Here is a 16,251-nt window from a genome sequence, read left to right as displayed (position 1 = left end):
TGACAGGTACTATAGTGCAGCTGTGAGTGAATAACTAGATCCCCTTCTGGGTGGAGAAAAAGGATTGTGCTGCAGCGGCTTCCCGCAGAAACGACCCCAAACTTCCCCTTTGGGCGTTTTCCCAGGTGCCCTTGTAACTTTGTGAGTGTGGTGCCTGCCCTCACCCCTCTCATCCTCCTTCCCGGGAGCCAGCCCTGCACGCCCATGCACACCTGTGGGCCTTCGTTCGACTGCTGGCCCTCCGTGGAGCACCTGCCTCCACCGGTTCCTCACCTGCGGAAATCCTCCCTGTGGTGCTGGGGCCTTTACCTGACCCCCTTGAGTTCAGCCTTGATTGTTTCTCCTCTGTGCCCTCTGCCCCAGGCATTTTGCTGTAGTTTAGTTTTTCCTTTTCCCTGCTGTCTCCAAGGGCTGTCACAGTGCTGGTTGAATCAGATCCTGGCTGGATTTACTTTGTCACACTAAATCTGGATTGCCTCTCCTGAGGATTTGGTTGATGTGTTACCTACTGTAGGAGACTACGCCAGGCAAGCCTTGGCCAAATGCAGAAATCAGGGCGATGCATTTTCACACCCCAGACAGGATAAATAAAGTGGTTTAGCTTTTTTAGGCCTCAAAACTGAGCTTCTGAAGCCAGAGTTTCATGCCCCTTGGCTAATTGTTCTTTTGGGGGGTCTGTTTTGCTTAGTGAAAGGTCACAACTGTATGACTTCCTCAGAATTTAAGGACTGGTGCTTGTTTTGTGCTAGTCTGATCTTTTTTATTGGAATGTTCCTTAACTTTTAATTTTATATTTTTATTCAAATATTACAGGAGAATTATGTTCCAGTCATAGGTACTGGGAAAGAGGGGTGACAGACATGCTTTCTCTGTCATGGAACTTAGATTTTAGTGGAGGAGACAGACAGAAAAGTAGAAAAATAAAATACTACAAGATTTGTGAATGCTATGAAGGAAATCAATCTAGGCTGAGAGGATCTAGCAGAAGGGACTTACCTGAGCTGGTGAGGTAAGAGAAAGCTTGAAACTGAAGAAGGGAGGAGGAGCAAGGCTTGGGCGAGGAGGGGGAGAGCTTATGCAAAGTTCTGGGTTGGGAAAGACAGCAATGTGATGTGAGTGTGGCTCTGAGATGCCGATCTAGAAGAGTTTGGACAGGTAATGGTCAAAGGCAGGAAATTGGGTGCCATGGAAAGGGTTTGAAGCCAGGAAGTGACCTGAGGCTGTTACTGCAATCCAGGTCAGAACGATGGTGACTGATGAGTCGCCCATCCGTCCATCATAGAGACATTATGTAGACTGAGTGATGGCTGTGGTTTGAAAATAAGTTGCTGGTGGGAGGGGGGATGATGGGGAAGAGAAAGGAAGAGACAAAGATGACTTGGTATATTTGTAGCTGTCTGTTCTCTGGGTTATCTTATTGTCTTTTGAGTTTGTCTGTGGTATTCATCTCTGTCTTAGATTTTAAATTTAAACACAAAAGGTATATCAGTGGCTTTTGATTTTTGAATGACCCTAAAGGATTCTTTTTCTGCATATGGGTGTAATTTTTATATTAAAAATCATTTGATAAACAGAAAACTTGTGGTTTTCACCTCCATTTTATTTGAGTATAAACACTTTTAAGATTCCGTTTATTAGGTTATAATTAGTATTCAGGTAGGCGCTACTGGTTTTTTTGTTTCTGTTTTAATAGAGGCTACTTCCAGTTTAACAACAGAGTGTTTCAGGTTTCTGAGTGGATTTAGTTTAGCTGTGAAATACATTTTCCTACGGTTTAGAAAATTGAAAGTGTGTTTTGCGTAGCTTGCTTTGCTTATAAAATTTTCCAGTTCTAGCTTATGTAGCTATATGACGGCTGGGAGAAAAATCATGAGAAGTAAAAGTTGAAAAACTGAGGCAAGTTGACCCATAGAGAAAACCCTGTTTTTTACTCAGCAGACATTGCTCATTGCATGTGCTGGTAATATGGAACTAACATTGACTCAGCAGTCCCTGTCATGCTCTTGAGGAGCTTCCTGGTTACTGAGACTTTATTTAAAAGGCCAAATTCATGTCATCTGATACAGACAGTAGCTGTGGGAGGGTGGAGAAAGGATGCGCAGCCTAACCTGAGCATCCCGAGGGGACCCTCACAATGTGTGCCACAGAGGCTACACCGTGGGGGACCGGAGGGTACCCCAGGTAGCATGGCCATGCCTCCCCCCATGGCCCCTGTCTGAATATTTAAGGGAACTTTTGGACTTTTGTAATTAGGAGTAGGGGAGAAGGATTAACAGTGATTTTGATTAGCATAGAATTGGACACTGTGGATAAACCTTTGAGTTTCTTCTTACCAATAGTTTAAATCACCTAAGTTCAATTTAGATGGGATCCATAAACGTCATTACGCTGGGAATGGAGTCTCGCCCAGGTGAGAATTGTGTTCCCATGGCAAGTAAAGTGCTGATAGCCATTTGCTTTGTGACCTTTCTCTTGTTTAAGACTCAAATTCAGAGAACTTTTTATCTAAGATTTCTGTTCTTGATCTGAACAGTTGGACTAGGTTCTAAGGTTCCTTCAGGCTAAAATATTTTAGTTCTTTCTGATAAGTGAAAGGGGGCAGTGGTGATTATCCTGGAGTCGGAGTTAAGGTCACAAGGAGTAAGGTGGGACCATCAGGCATGTGCAGCTGGTGGGGAACGACAGCCGAGTGTGAGCTCTGCGGTGGTGAGGCGAAGAGGCTTGGACAGCAAACCTGGTGGCACACGGGATTTCCTTGTCTGTGGAACAGATTTAACCCAGGCTTAGGGGAAATGCTTCCCTGTGTCTTGGGCATTTTAATTTTAGCAGGAATTTCAATATATTGAGGCCTACTGTATCCCAAAGCCCAATGCTAGACTCAAGTCATATAATGGAAGTAAACCATGGCCCTAGCTTTTGAGAAGCTCAGTATACTGAACAAATGAAAATAGAATACCATGGGAGCTTAAAAGCAAGGATGGTCAACTAAAGGGTCAGGCAGGGCCTGAAAGGGAAGGTGCTCTATGAACTGATTCTTTTTTTTTTTAATCTTTATTGGAGTATAATTGCTTTACAATGTTGTGTTAGTTTCTGCTGTGTAACAGAGTTAATCAGCTATATGTATACATATATCCCCATATCCCCTCCCTCTTGTGTCTGTCTCCTTCCTTCCCTATCCCAACACTCTAGGTGGTCACAAAGCACCAAGCTGATCTCCCAGTGCTATGTGGCTGCTTCCCACTAGCTATTCTACATTTGGTAGTGTATATATGTCAGTGCTACTCTCTCACTTCGTCCCAGCTTACCCTTCACCCTCACCATGTCCTCAAGTCCATTCTGTACATCTGCATCTTTATTCCTGTTCTGCCCCTAGGTTCATTAGAACCTTTTTTTTTTTTTTAGATTCATATATATGTGTTAGCATACGGTATTTGTTTTTCTCTTTCTGACTTCACATGAACTGGTTCTTGAAGGATGAGAACAAGTGTATGAGGTAGAAGAGGTGCTGGGAAAGGCACAGGTGTGGTTCATGTGAGTGAGGGGCCGCGAGCTAGGAAGTTAAGAATGCTGAACTGTGAAGGGCCTCTGTGCTTTGTACATGAGTTTAGCAGTGGGAGCCCTCTAAAGTTTTTAAGAAGAGAACTGTCATGGTCAGTTTTATTTTTTAGAAACTGGTGTGGGCGGGGTGGTGAGAGTCTGGAGTGTGGGGTTAATTAAGGGCTGTTACAGGGGAAGGGATTGTGAGAAGCTGAACTGAGATCTCTTGTGTTGGGAATATAAGGTGGAAGCCAATGACAGCCATCGCTGGGCAGTTGCCTGTAGGTGAGTGGAGAGCTGTGGCATCAGGGATGATTGAATGGTGCCTCTGAGAGAATGGAGAGGAGGGATGGGGGGAGGGGGTCGATGGTTTTCAACAGGGAAGCCAGGCGGGGTTCAGCAATCTGATGGGTTTGTTAACGAGAAGAGGGTTGGGGGCCAAATATACAGATTTGCGTCTAAGCTTTGGTGGAATCCGCAGAATGAGCAGAGGCAGAGAAGCTGTGGATGGAGGTGCAGAGGCAGGCACCACCGAAGACTGAGAGCCATTGGTGAAGGTGCGAAGCCAGGGATGGAGGGAGAGTCCTCCATGCTCAGGGCCACTGAGGGATAAGAAGCGCTGGAAGCACTTTGAGCAGACGGGTACTTAGCCAGTCTTCTTGGAATTGATTCTTTTACCATCTGTTTTGTTTTCCAACTTTTTATTGTGAAATCTTTCATACATACACAAGAATATGTGTATACGTGTATATAATAAGGAAAATCTTCCATATCCATGTTACCTCCTTTAAAAACTAGAACAGGGGGCTTCCCTGGTGGTGCAGTGGTTGAGAGCCTGCCTGCCGATGCAGGGGACATGGGTTCGTGCCCCAGTCCGGGAAGATCCCACGTGCCGCGGAGCGGCTGGGCCTGTGGGCCATGACCGCTGAGCCTGTGCATCCGGTGCTCCGCAGCGGGAGAGGCTGCAACAGTGAGAGACCCGCATACTGCAAAAAAAAAAAAAAAAAAAAAAACTAGAACAGGACCTTTGAAACTCTCTCCTGCTAGAAGTTGATTGTATTGCTTCCTTAACAGGAATAAGGTGATTGTAAGCATAGAAGGCATTAAAGCTGAAGTTTAAATAAAATGTTTTATCTGTGATTTATACATGCAGCTGAGAATGCTTTTAACCAAAGGAGGAGGGAGATTCATTGTCATTCGATGAGGAGCGGCTTCTCTTCCAGAGCTGTCGAGAGAGGGAGAGGGAGAGGTAGAAGAAGCATGGGTCTGGTGTGCTTGATGGGCTTGGGAAACTGTGTGTGTGTTGAATGCTATTTACAGTCCTGATGAAGGAACAAATTGCGAAACAATTGAGAAACAATGAGTTGTTCCAGTTTTATGTTTCCTATTTCTTTGGGCAGTGGGTCCTAATATGTTAAGTATTTCTGACCTGGCATCATCATGCTTTCATCTCTGCAGTGGGACTAATGTGTAATTTGCAGGGGATTTTGATGAATACACGAGTTTGAGAAAATGGGAAGTGGAGGGCTTTGAATTTGTCAGGGGTGTGGCTGGGAGGTTGATTTCCTGTCATATTTAGGGATGTCTGTGCGTGTGTCGAATCAGGAAAGGAGCTTCAGGTCACTGTAGCAGTGAAGTGGTGGAAAAAGTGTAAGCTGTCCTCCCTCTTGTCAGGTCTGCACGAGCACCCTCCCCAGCTCCGCCTCGGCTATCTAGACCAGGCCTCAGCGAACTCACGGTGAAGGGCTAGCTGTTCAGCACTTTAAGCTTTGTGGGCCCTGTTGTCCCCATCCCAGCCACTCAGCTCTGCCCTCGTACTGCGGAAGCAGCCACAGACAGCCCATGAGCGCATGGGCCTGGCTGGGTTCTACTCAAACCTTATTTGTAAAACCAACTGGTGGGCCGGTGGCCTGCAGGCCATAGTTTGTGGACCCCTTGGCCAGACTCACAGATAGTTTTTGTATAGTGTACTGGAGCCGAGAATGGTCATTACTTTTTTAAGGGTTATATGAAAAGAAGACTATCTGACAAAGGCCATATGTAGCCAGCAAGCCTCAAATGTGTGCCGGCCAGCCCGCTTCTGGTCTTGCTTGTGGGAACCAGCCAGCCCCGCGAGCTGTGGGGAGGCTGGGAAGGGGGCGTTTGAACCTTTGGGGCTCTTAAGTCTTCTGATGTAGAATCAGAATGCGTAAGCCTGTCTTCCACGAAATCTTTCAGCTTTAAAGGGGGCTAGTCTTTGGCTTTTTCTGCACCATCCCCTTGCCTGTTCTGACCCTTAGCAGAACTTGACCCCGTCAGCTTCTGTGGGACACATGAATGACACTTGGTGCTCTCATTTGCCTTCCAGCCTCTGTCGCTACTAAGTTTGCAGTCTTTGGAGAGCAGGAACTTGGTTTTAATTCATTGTTTGTCCCCCAAGTTCTTAGTACATAATAAGGCCAGTGGGTACCTGGGTAAATGGATGTCATTAGTGTTAATCCCTACTGAAGCTGTACTAGTGTTCTCACGGTCTGTGGAACTGCTTTTAACTTTTAACTGTATAAACAGTAAAATAACCCTTGAAGGCGTCTGCAGTGGAACCAGGTGTGCTCTTGGTGAAGTATCTGAGTTTTGTTTAGTGTGACCCAAACTCTCACAGAATCTCCGTGGCCCTTGAATTAGGTTCAGGGGTGGGGAGTGAGGAGCTGATGGGGTGCTTAGTGCCAGTCAGGAACTGTTGTGGGTGTTTCACGCACAGCGTTAATTCTCAGACACCTGAGAGACACACGGGTTGTCCCTGCAGCTGACGAGCTGAGAGGCTGTGAGTGAGGACACTGCTTTGTGCAAATCCAAGTGGAAGGCATCGTACCTCCCAGGATTGCTGTGGGGATTCAATAATTTACTGTCTGCCAAGACTGCAGGCAGTCCCCAATGGAGGTATAAGTGTCAGCCTTTTCTTTGTTTTGCTGTTCCTGCTCACTCTTTTTTAGATACACTGATAGTAAGCAGTCTGCCCCTTTGTTGTCAGGTTGTTAATAAGTAATAAGGCCTTTGAAGTTTTAAATCACTCTTCCAACCACCAAGGTATCCTGACTACTGTGAAGCTGGTCATTTACATTAAAAAGATGTAAGTTTTGCCAAATTACAAAGACAGACTTTTGGAGAGTAGTGTGGCAAAATGTACCAAGGGCCGTGAAAACGTTCCTGTTCTTTAATCCAGGAATCTAGGCTTTACAAGAAATACAGTGCAGGGAAATTAAATTCAAAAGAGTATGTGAAGATGGTAACAGAGAAAGAAGAACCCTTCAGAAACACGGGGATGCTTGTTTGCAGCAGGCTTACCAAATGAAGCAAGAGCAGTATAGTGGGGAAACGCAGAAAAACTGCCCCTGGCATGCATACATGGGACTCTTTTTTTTAAAAAAATAAATTTATTTATTTATTTTTGGCTGCATTGGGTCTTCGTTGCTGCGCGTGGGCTTTCTCTAGTTGCGGCAAGCGGGGTTCTCATTGCGGTGGCTTCTCTTGTTGCAGAGCACAGGCTCTAGGCGTAGACTTCAGTAGTTGTGGCACACGGGCTCAGTAGTTGTGGTTCACGGGCTTAGTTGCTTTGTGGCATGTGGCATCTTCCCAGACCAAGGCTCGAACCCGTGTCCCCTGCATTGGCAGGCAGATTCTTAACCACTGCCCCACCAGGGAAGTCCTGTACGTGGGACTCTTAAGAAAGAAAGCCGTACATGGAAGCAACCTAACTGTCCATCAACAGATGAATGAATAAAGAAGATGTGGCACATATATACAATGGAATATTACTCAGCCATAAAAAGAAACGAAATTGAGTTATTTGTAGTGAGGTGGATGGACCTAGAATCTGTCATACAGAGTGAAGTAAGTCAGAAAGAGAATGAAACAAATACTGTATGCTAATACATATATATATGGAATCTAAGGGGAAAAAAAGGGTCATGAAGTACCTAGGGGTAAGACGGGAATAAAGACACAGACCTACTAGAGCATGGACTTGAGGATATGGGGAGGGGGAAGGGTAAGCTGTGACAAAGTGAGAGAGTGGCATGGACATATATACACTACCAAACGTAAAATAGATAGCTAGTGGGAAGCAGCCGCATAGCACAGGGAGATCAGCTGGGTGGTTTGTGACTACCTAGAGGGGTGGGATAGGGAGGGTGGGAGGGAGGGAGACGCAAGAGGGAAGAGATATGGGAACATATGTATATGTATAACTGATTCACTTTGTTATAAAGCAGAAAATAACACAACATTGTAAAGCATTTATACTCCAATAAAGATGTTTTAAAAAAAAGAAAGCAAGCCGCCAAGTGGGCGGATGGGAGGGAGGGAGGGAGGGAGGAGGGAAGGAGAACTGTAGCTACCTTGGGGCAGGAACTGTGGGATTTTTTTCTCTTTTGTTTTCCTTTATTTTGCTGAACGTTGTAACATGGTAACACTTTTTTAAAAAGAAACTTTTTTTTTTAATTAAAGTGCTTCAACTTAGGAGATCATGTTGTTATGTGAAACAACTTTTTAGGTCATTAATTGGGGGAAAAAGAGGGAATGGCCATGATCTACTGGAAGACAAAACAACTGTAGTCAGTGGTTAGGCAGGCATAGGCCCTATCCCAGCATTCTCCCTCGGGCTGCTCCAGAACCAGCCTTGGTGATGACTCTACAGGCGTCACCCCCTAAAGAGGTGGAGACTCTGGGTGAAGTTACTCTGGTGTAGATTATGTGCTTCAAAAAAGTTAAGGGGAGCAAATGCTAACAGCAAAATAGGTTTTCCCAAAACTTCATGTATTCGCAACTTTCCAGAACACTTCTTAGGTGAAGAGAGACCTCTGTACTTCTCTTGCAGAAGGGGGCATTCCAGATGGGGTGTTGCTAAAGAGAAGGGAGACAGTGCTTTTCTTTCCTTTTTTAAAGAAAATTTATTTATTTATTTATTTATTTTTGGCTGTGTTGGGTCTTTGTTGCTGTGCACATGGACTTTCTCTAGTTGCAGAGAGCAGGGGCTACTCTTCGTTGCGGTGCGCAGGCTTCTCATTGCGGTGGCTTTGCGGAGCACGAGCTCTAGGCGTGCAGGCTCAGTAGCTGTGGCGCATGGGCTTAGTTGCTCCACAGCACGTGGAATCTTCCTGGACCAGGGCTCGAACCTGTGTCTCCTGCATTGGCAGGCGGATTCTTAACCACTGTGCCACCAGGGAAGCCCGGGACAGTGCTTTTCTAACCGCCTCTAGGTGGTTCCGGGTTTGCGGGGCAGACTCACAGTGGGGCTCTGAGAGCTGGTGGCCAGGGGTGTGATGCTTAGGTGAGAGCTCTTGCGTCTGAGCTTTTCCGTGAAAATTTTCACGTTTTCATTTTGAGGCTCAGATGATGATTCCCGTACAAGATGCAGTATGGGTGTTTTTTTAAAAATTATAATGCAGGTATATACTCCCTTTTCTGGTTTTTATATTTTGAGGGGCACAGAGGCCTTTGTCATCTCTCTGGGTGCCCGGGGAAGTGTGCAGGGTGCACACCCTAGATTAGGACCAGAAGGAAGAGTATGTGGTGGTTGTGATGGGCCTAAGGAAGGAGGCAGCTGAACTTACTCAGGATTTAAAAATAATTTTAAAAATTCAGACCAGGTATCTGTTTGTGTAAACAAAAGCTTCCTATGAAACAGAGATATGTGGGAGGGGTGCTATGCATCTAATGTTAATATTCAGGATGTTAACTTCGATTGCATTACAAACTACAGAGGGTAAAACAGTGTGACAGGACCTTCTTAATGACGGAGAATATGGAGAGGGAAATAATTTGTTATTGAGTTAATTGGTTTATTTTAAAAGTTTGACAAACACTGGTATAGAGTAAGATTTTTCTCTTAATTTTCTCTCTCTCTCAAGGTATCCGAGCCCACCAATGGGATCTGTATCAGCACCCAGCCTGCCTACAGCAGAAGAAAATCTGGAATATGTACGAACTCTCTATGATTTTCCTGGGAATGATGCCGAAGACCTGCCCTTTAAAAAGGGTGAGATCCTGGTGATAATAGAGAAGCCGGAAGAACAGTGGTGGAGTGCCCGGAACAAGGATGGCCGGGTGGGGATGATTCCCGTCCCTTACGTGGAAAAGCTTGTGAGGTCCTCGCCACACGGAAAGCATGGGAATAGGAATTCCAACAGTTACGGGATCCCAGAACCTGCTCACGCGTATGCTCAGCCTCAGACCACGGCTCCTCTGCCTGCAGTTTCCAGCACTCCTGGGGCAGCAGTCAGCCCTTTGCCATCCACACAGAATGGACCTGTCTTTGCAAAAGCAATTCAGAAAAGAGTGCCCTGTGCTTATGACAAGACCGCCCTGGCATTAGAGGTAAAATCTACTAAGACTGGTTCTTTGGGTCTTTTGACACTCAGTTTTTGTTCTCTTTGGCCATGGCTTGCGGGGATCTCAGTTCCCCGACCAGGAATTGAACCCGTGCCCTAGGCAGTGGAAGCACGGAGTCCTAACCACTGGACTGCCAGGGAATTCCCTAAAAATGCATATTTTTAGAAGAATGGTCCCATATATTTTTGTGTGTTATTTTTTTACTGATGTATAAATTTATGTAAATCACATAAGTGAGGTGGGCCCTAAATATTATTGTATTAGAATATGGGATTTGGTACCACAGTTCCTCAGCTCTTTCATTTATTGATAACTTGTGAAAATGGTTTGTGAATCACACATTGCAATGTAAGTATCATTATGAGTACGGTTTTATACTCTTTCTTAGTATCATTACATCACATGTGTGTTAGAGAAACTGAGATTAAGTTACTGCTTGTTCTGTGTGTGTTCACCCCGAGGTCACAGTAGGGCAGAGCTGGGAGGCAGCCCAGGTGCATGGCAGGAGGATGAAGTCATGGGGCCTGTTGCTTCAGAGCAGCCTGCCCTCAGATTCAAAGGGAGCTGTGATTTTTGTGTGTTTTTTTTCACTGGTTATCCTCAGGTTTATTTGGACCAAGAGTAATACCCAAGTGAACTACACCTGGAAGTTTGGTTCAGAGTCTGAGGTTACTTCTCCCTCTCGTGTTGGCTCTAAGGAAAGAGCATCTGAGGCGGGGACCGGAGCTGGGGAGGACCTGGTGCTTTTATACTTCACAGTGGAAGAACAGGAAGGGAACCAGAGAGGCTCCCTCCACAGATGGAGGCCTGGCTGAGTAGGCCTGCTGGCCTTCTCATCCCCACACAGACCTGCCCCTGCACGGTACACACCTCAGCACCCTAAAATAACTTGGGGTGTTCTGGGCTCTAAATACCTTCCAGTTTGCTTAGTGGTTTCAGGCTCTGGGAGCACTTCCACATCTCTGGTCTCCTCATGGGAGTAGGGAGCTAGGATTTAGAGTTGTGTTATGCAGCTGACGGTTGGCACACCAGGGTGAGATCCTGGGGGTCCAGGCTGCCAGTCAGAATTCCAAGCCCCGTAAAGGAAGTCAGGAAGTGGGTTCTTACCTGAGCCAGGATTTAAAGCCTCACTCCCTTTAGGACGCCTGTGTGTTGACTTCTGGCTCTAAGATGTGCACTTTAGAAACCCCTGTCTCCCATGTGTGTTCTTTGGAGTGTGCACAGGGGGTTGTAGAGGGGATCACTCAGAGCTTGGGGAGTAGATACATAGGTGGGTGCCTTAGGGAGGCCGGGGTGAGGAGAAGGAGCCTGGTTCGTGAAGCATATTTGAAGATAACCCATCTTCTCATTGTTAACACTGCTCTTCTAGCCTCAGGCCCCAGAGACAGGTCTCCACACCTGAGCCTCCTCGTGACACCAGCCCAGCCGTGTCAGCCTCGTGACAGGCTGCCTTAGGTAATTAGAGTGTTAGTGGACCCAAGAAATAGACCTTTGCCAAATTCCACTTCATGGTATTTCCTGTGCTGTGTGTTTAAATGAGACTTTCAGCTATGCCATAAATAAGTATGTCTGTGAATTATGTTATCTTCTAAAACTGATGCCTGTCGGATCTTGTTAAAAACAGTCCCCTCTTGGGACTGTTGCAATTAGGTTACCAGGAAAAGTATTAAAATTAAAATAAGAAAGGTGAAACAAGTAGGAGAAAATGTGCCAGTAATTGAAGCTTCGTTATTCCCCTTGAGATGGTGTTACAAAGTGAGGATGGTTCAGGTGAACTTTACTTCCTGAGTTAGTTCACAAGGTTTTTTCATAAAACTTGAGTTTTGAAAGAACATTCCTGCACGCGAAGAGATATTTTAAGAGAGGTCTTTGTTTAGACACTTTGCTCTCTTGCTTACCTCTTTTTAGGAAACGAGTTTATCCTTGGGATTTGGTTTGAAAGGGGAGCCTCCCGTGCCCTTGGTGGAGCAGGGCTGGAAGGGCTCCTGGGAAGCAGGGGTGTTCTCAGGTGGTGGGAAGTGGCGAAGGCCTTTCCAGAGGTAGATCGTTGGCAGAAGAGAATGTTTGGAGCAAGGGTGCTGTGGTCATTACAAAATAACCTGCAGTCCAAGTTGTGTCCTCTGACACAGCGGCCCGCATTCGAGTCCCAGCTGTTCCTGGTGTGATCTTGGGCACGTTTCTCAAATTCTCTAAGCCTAAAAGGCACCCTGGCTCTGAGAGTTGATGTTTGTTTGTTAATCATCCATTCATGCATCCAACCTGTGAGGGGTGCCTTGTAGGGTCCTGCCACCAAAGAGCTTGCCACCTAATGAAAGACTAGAGGTAAAACCAGCAGTGTGGTAAGTGATCTGATAACACAGAATAGGTGGGAGCAGAGATGGAGGTAGGAGATGGGAATGTTGGTGGGTGTTGGTCTGGGAAGGCTTCCTGCAGGAGGTGACCCTTGAACTGAGTTTTGAAGGATGACTAGAAGTTAGCTGGGTGAAGTGGGGGGAGGCATTCCTGGCAGAAGGAAGAGCTTGCAGGAACAAGAGAACACCACTGTGTAGCTGAAGGTCATTGAGAGTGTTGGGTGTGTTGGGCAAAAGACAAAAGCTTGGACGCGAGCTGTGACCATATCAGCAGAGAGCAAAGCTGAGGAGGTGAACAGTTTTCTTGTGGCCTTCATTGAGGCATGAAATCGCCGGTTTCTCACAACTGTTTGAGGTTTTGAAGTTTGCAGGTGGGCAGTTTACCTTTTTATTGATTAACTTTTAAGTAATTTAGAGCAAATGCTTGAGTCTCCCTATAATAATATCAGTCTCCCATACTCATATTCCAGTATACTTTCCTGACTAGAAAAGGGCAGAAATTTGTTAGCACCTTCAGAGTTGTACTTAGCTCTGGACACGCACAGCCAGGAGTCTGATGGAGCCTCACAGAGCAGTGCCCCGTGGTGTGGGCTAAGGGAACAGTGGTGAAGTGGGGTAGGGGCTGCAAGTGAGGTGTGGAGGGAGTGGGGATGGGTCGAGAGAGTCAAGGAGGGCAAGTGGGGTGGTCCTTAGCTCTGTCTTCCTGATGCCTCAGCTCCTACCTCACCCTCACCATGGACACCTCCACAAACATTCCCTTCTTCAGCAGAGGTTTCCTGAGTGCCTGGATGTGGCTGTAGGAGTGGGGAGTGCAGCGGGGAGCAACGCAGAGGGCCCGTCTTTGTGGAGCCTGGGACACAGTCTCATGACATGGTCTCTACTCCCACCAGGGAGAAACCAGCCGCCTCATCCCTGTCCTGTACCAGCCTCGCTCAGTGTGGACCCCTGCAGTTGTCCCTCTTGAGGTTTTTGTTTGTTGGTTTTGGTTTTTTCGGTCTTACCCACCTGTATGCTTCTGGTCTTTTAAAATCCTGATTACATCGTGTAGCATGTTGATCACCCCCTCGGTTTCATGTTATATGCACATTTCATAAATGCACGATCCAGATCCTTCTCTGCAGCCTCTCCTGATCCATGTCTGATATCTAAAAAAGGACAGTGAGGCTGGTCTGGTGTGACTTGTTTCCTGACTGAGCCCATGCTGCCTTCCAGAGACCCTATTTCCCATTCTAAATGCTCATAAACCATCTGTCTGCTAATTGCATCCAGAATTTTGTCCAGGTTTGATCTCAAGCTCACCTTTTGTGTTTCATAGAATTTGCCCTTATCCCTGTTAGAACAAAAACCAAGAGACTTGACCCTTCATAAGCCTGCAAGTGTTCTGTGATGTAATTCTCTGTGGCAGATGAGCAGCACTGGACTGGTCCTGTTTGCCAGTGTGTTTGGTCAGCACTTGGATATCTGTCCTTATCAGCATGAGGCCATCCTTTCATCTGTGGTGCATATTTTTTCTGTGAGCTCACCAGCATGCTCAAGAAACCTGCTCTTCACTCCCATTGGGGTCATCTGCGATTGTGGTGTTTACATTTCTTGGGTTGTCTACTCCCCATTTTGAAAACCCCTAGACATTGAGTTGCATCTGCTCTCAATCTTTTGAATTGACCTTCCTAAGACCCATGGTACTTCTTCCTTCACTGACTGGCCTAGAATTCCCAGATTTCTGCTTCCACAAATTGGTTTTGCTTCATTGGTTAGAATTAAGTGTTCGCGTTAGCAGTTTCTTCATTGCTGCTTCTACTTACTGAGAGGAAGTTATCTACAAGGCAAATCTAGGTTTCCTCAGTGCTGATTGTGTTTTTCTGCTCTCCGGGATCAGCTGTGAGTTCCTGTGGCTGGAACTCTATGCCCACAGTGATGTCGGATCTGCATGTGGAGGTCTGTAAGGGTCAGAGGCATAGCCTCCCAGCGTGAGGGGGCTGCTCTGTCTCAGCGATTCCCCTCCTCACCAAGGCTTGTCAGAGATGCCCACAAGCTCACACCCACCTTCTTAAGGACTTTCATCAGGGCTGCCGGGCTCCTTCTCCATCCTTCTGTCGTTGACGTGTCACTTGTCCTTAACAGCATCCAGTTTTAGGAATTCTGTACCTAAGGTAACTTTTTTTTTTTCTAGCATATCATATTCTCATTGGATTGTGAATTAGAGAATATTCTTAAAAGGGTTTTGTTCCTCTTTCTTACTATGTAAATTGAGTGAGAGTACTGTGAAATTGGGGCCCTAGTGTGGTTCAGACAAGGCCAGTCCCAGCCTGGTCATTAAGCTAACCTCAGTTTTCCATACGTGGTAATAGCTACTGTGTAAGGAGAACCATCAGCTAGGGCTTCACAGAGAATATTTTAGTTGATCCTCATAGCTGCCCCATTTTATGCACTTAGAACTTGAGGTTTGTTTAATTTGTTGACAGTCTCATAGTTGGTATGTGGTAGAGCTAGGACTCAGCCCACACAGTCTTTCTTTAAACGGCTTTATTGAGATAAAATTCACATATCATACAATTTACCCATTTAAAGTGTACAACTCAGTGGTCTTTGGCATGTTAAATTATTCATTTTTTAAAAATTGTGATGAAATGTGCATAATAGGATTTGCCCTTTTTAAGTGTTCAATTCAGTGGCATTAATTGCATTCACAGTGTTGTGCAGTTATCAGCACTGTTTCCAAAACTTTTTCCTCACCCCAAACTATAACCATTAAGCAGTAACTCCCTACCCTCCCCTCCTGAGGCCCTGGTAACCTCTAGTCTACCTTCTATCTGTATGAATTTGCCTATTCTAGATACCTCATATAATAAATGGAATCATAAAATATTTGTCCTTTGGATTGGGCTTATTTCACAGAGCATAATGTTTTAAGGTTCATCCATGTTATAGCAAGTATCTTCATTCTTTTTATAGCCAAGTAAAATTCCATTGTATGGATAGAGACCACATTTTGTTTATCCATTCATTAGGTAATGGTCATTAGCGTTATTTCTACCTTTTGGTTATTGAGGATAGTGTTACGAACATTTATGTACATGTTTTTGTTTGAATACCTGTTTTCAGTTCTCTAGGGTATATGCCTAACAGTGGAATTGCTGGGTAGCTCTTTAACTTTTGAGGCCAACTAAACTGTTTCCACAGTGGCTGCACCATTTTACAATCCCACAAGCAATCCACAGTTCTCCACATCCTCATCAACACCTGTTATTTTCCTTCTTTTTAAAATTTATAGCCATCCTACTGGCTATAAAGTGGCATCTTGTGGTTTTGATTTGCACTTCTGTAATTACTAATTATGTTAAGTGTCTTTTCCTGTGCCTCTTGGCCATTTTTATATCTTCTTTAGGAAAACGTTCAAGAGCTTTGCCCATTTTTATTTTTATTTTATTTTATTTTTGCCCATTTTTAAATTGTGTTGTTTGGTTTTTGTTGTTGAGTTTTAGGAGTTTTTCATATATTTTGGATATTAAACTCTTATCAGAGGTATGATTTTTAAATACTTTTTTCCAGTTCTGTAGGTTGTCTTTGTACTTTCTTGTCAGTGTACTTTAATGCACGTTGTTGATTTTAATGAAGTCCATCTTATCTATTTTATCTTTTGCTGCTTGTGCTTTTGATGTCATATCTAAGAATCCATTGCCAAATTCAGGGTCATGAAGATTTACCCCCATGTTTTCTTCTAAGAGTTTTATGGTTTTAGCTTTTACATTCAGGTCGTGTATCCATTTTGAGTTAATTTTTGTATATGGATTGACATGGGCGTCCAAATTCTTTCTTTGCAGGTAGAAAATCCAGTCGTACCAGTACCATTTGTTGAAGAAATTGTTCTTTCCCCATTGAATGGACTTGGCACCCTTTTCAAAAATCAGTTGGCCAGGGAATTCCCTGGTGGTCCAGTGGTTAGGACTTTGTGCTTCCATTGCAGGGGTCATGGATTCCATCCCTGGTCAGAGAAGTA

The 16,251-nt window shown here is 45.1% G+C and overlaps 1 protein-coding gene across 1 annotated transcript in view; it reads left to right on the top strand.

Moving 5' to 3' along the window:
* The window catches only part of CRKL (CRK like proto-oncogene, adaptor protein), a 31,695-nt gene that overhangs the window by 2,122 nt on the left and 13,322 nt on the right, over positions 1-16,251 (top strand). The window contains exon 2 of the mRNA XM_082852590.1: positions 9,423-9,888. Coding sequence (XP_082708716.1) covers positions 9,423-9,888 — 466 coding nt within the window. The remainder of the gene's footprint in view (positions 1-9,422; positions 9,889-16,251) is intronic.

The sequence above is a fragment of the Leucopleurus acutus genome, assembly GCF_964270905.1.
Source record: "Leucopleurus acutus genome assembly, chromosome: 13".
NCBI lineage: Eukaryota > Metazoa > Chordata > Mammalia > Artiodactyla > Delphinidae > Leucopleurus > Leucopleurus acutus.
This window is presented reverse-complemented; position numbering and strand designations above follow the sequence as displayed.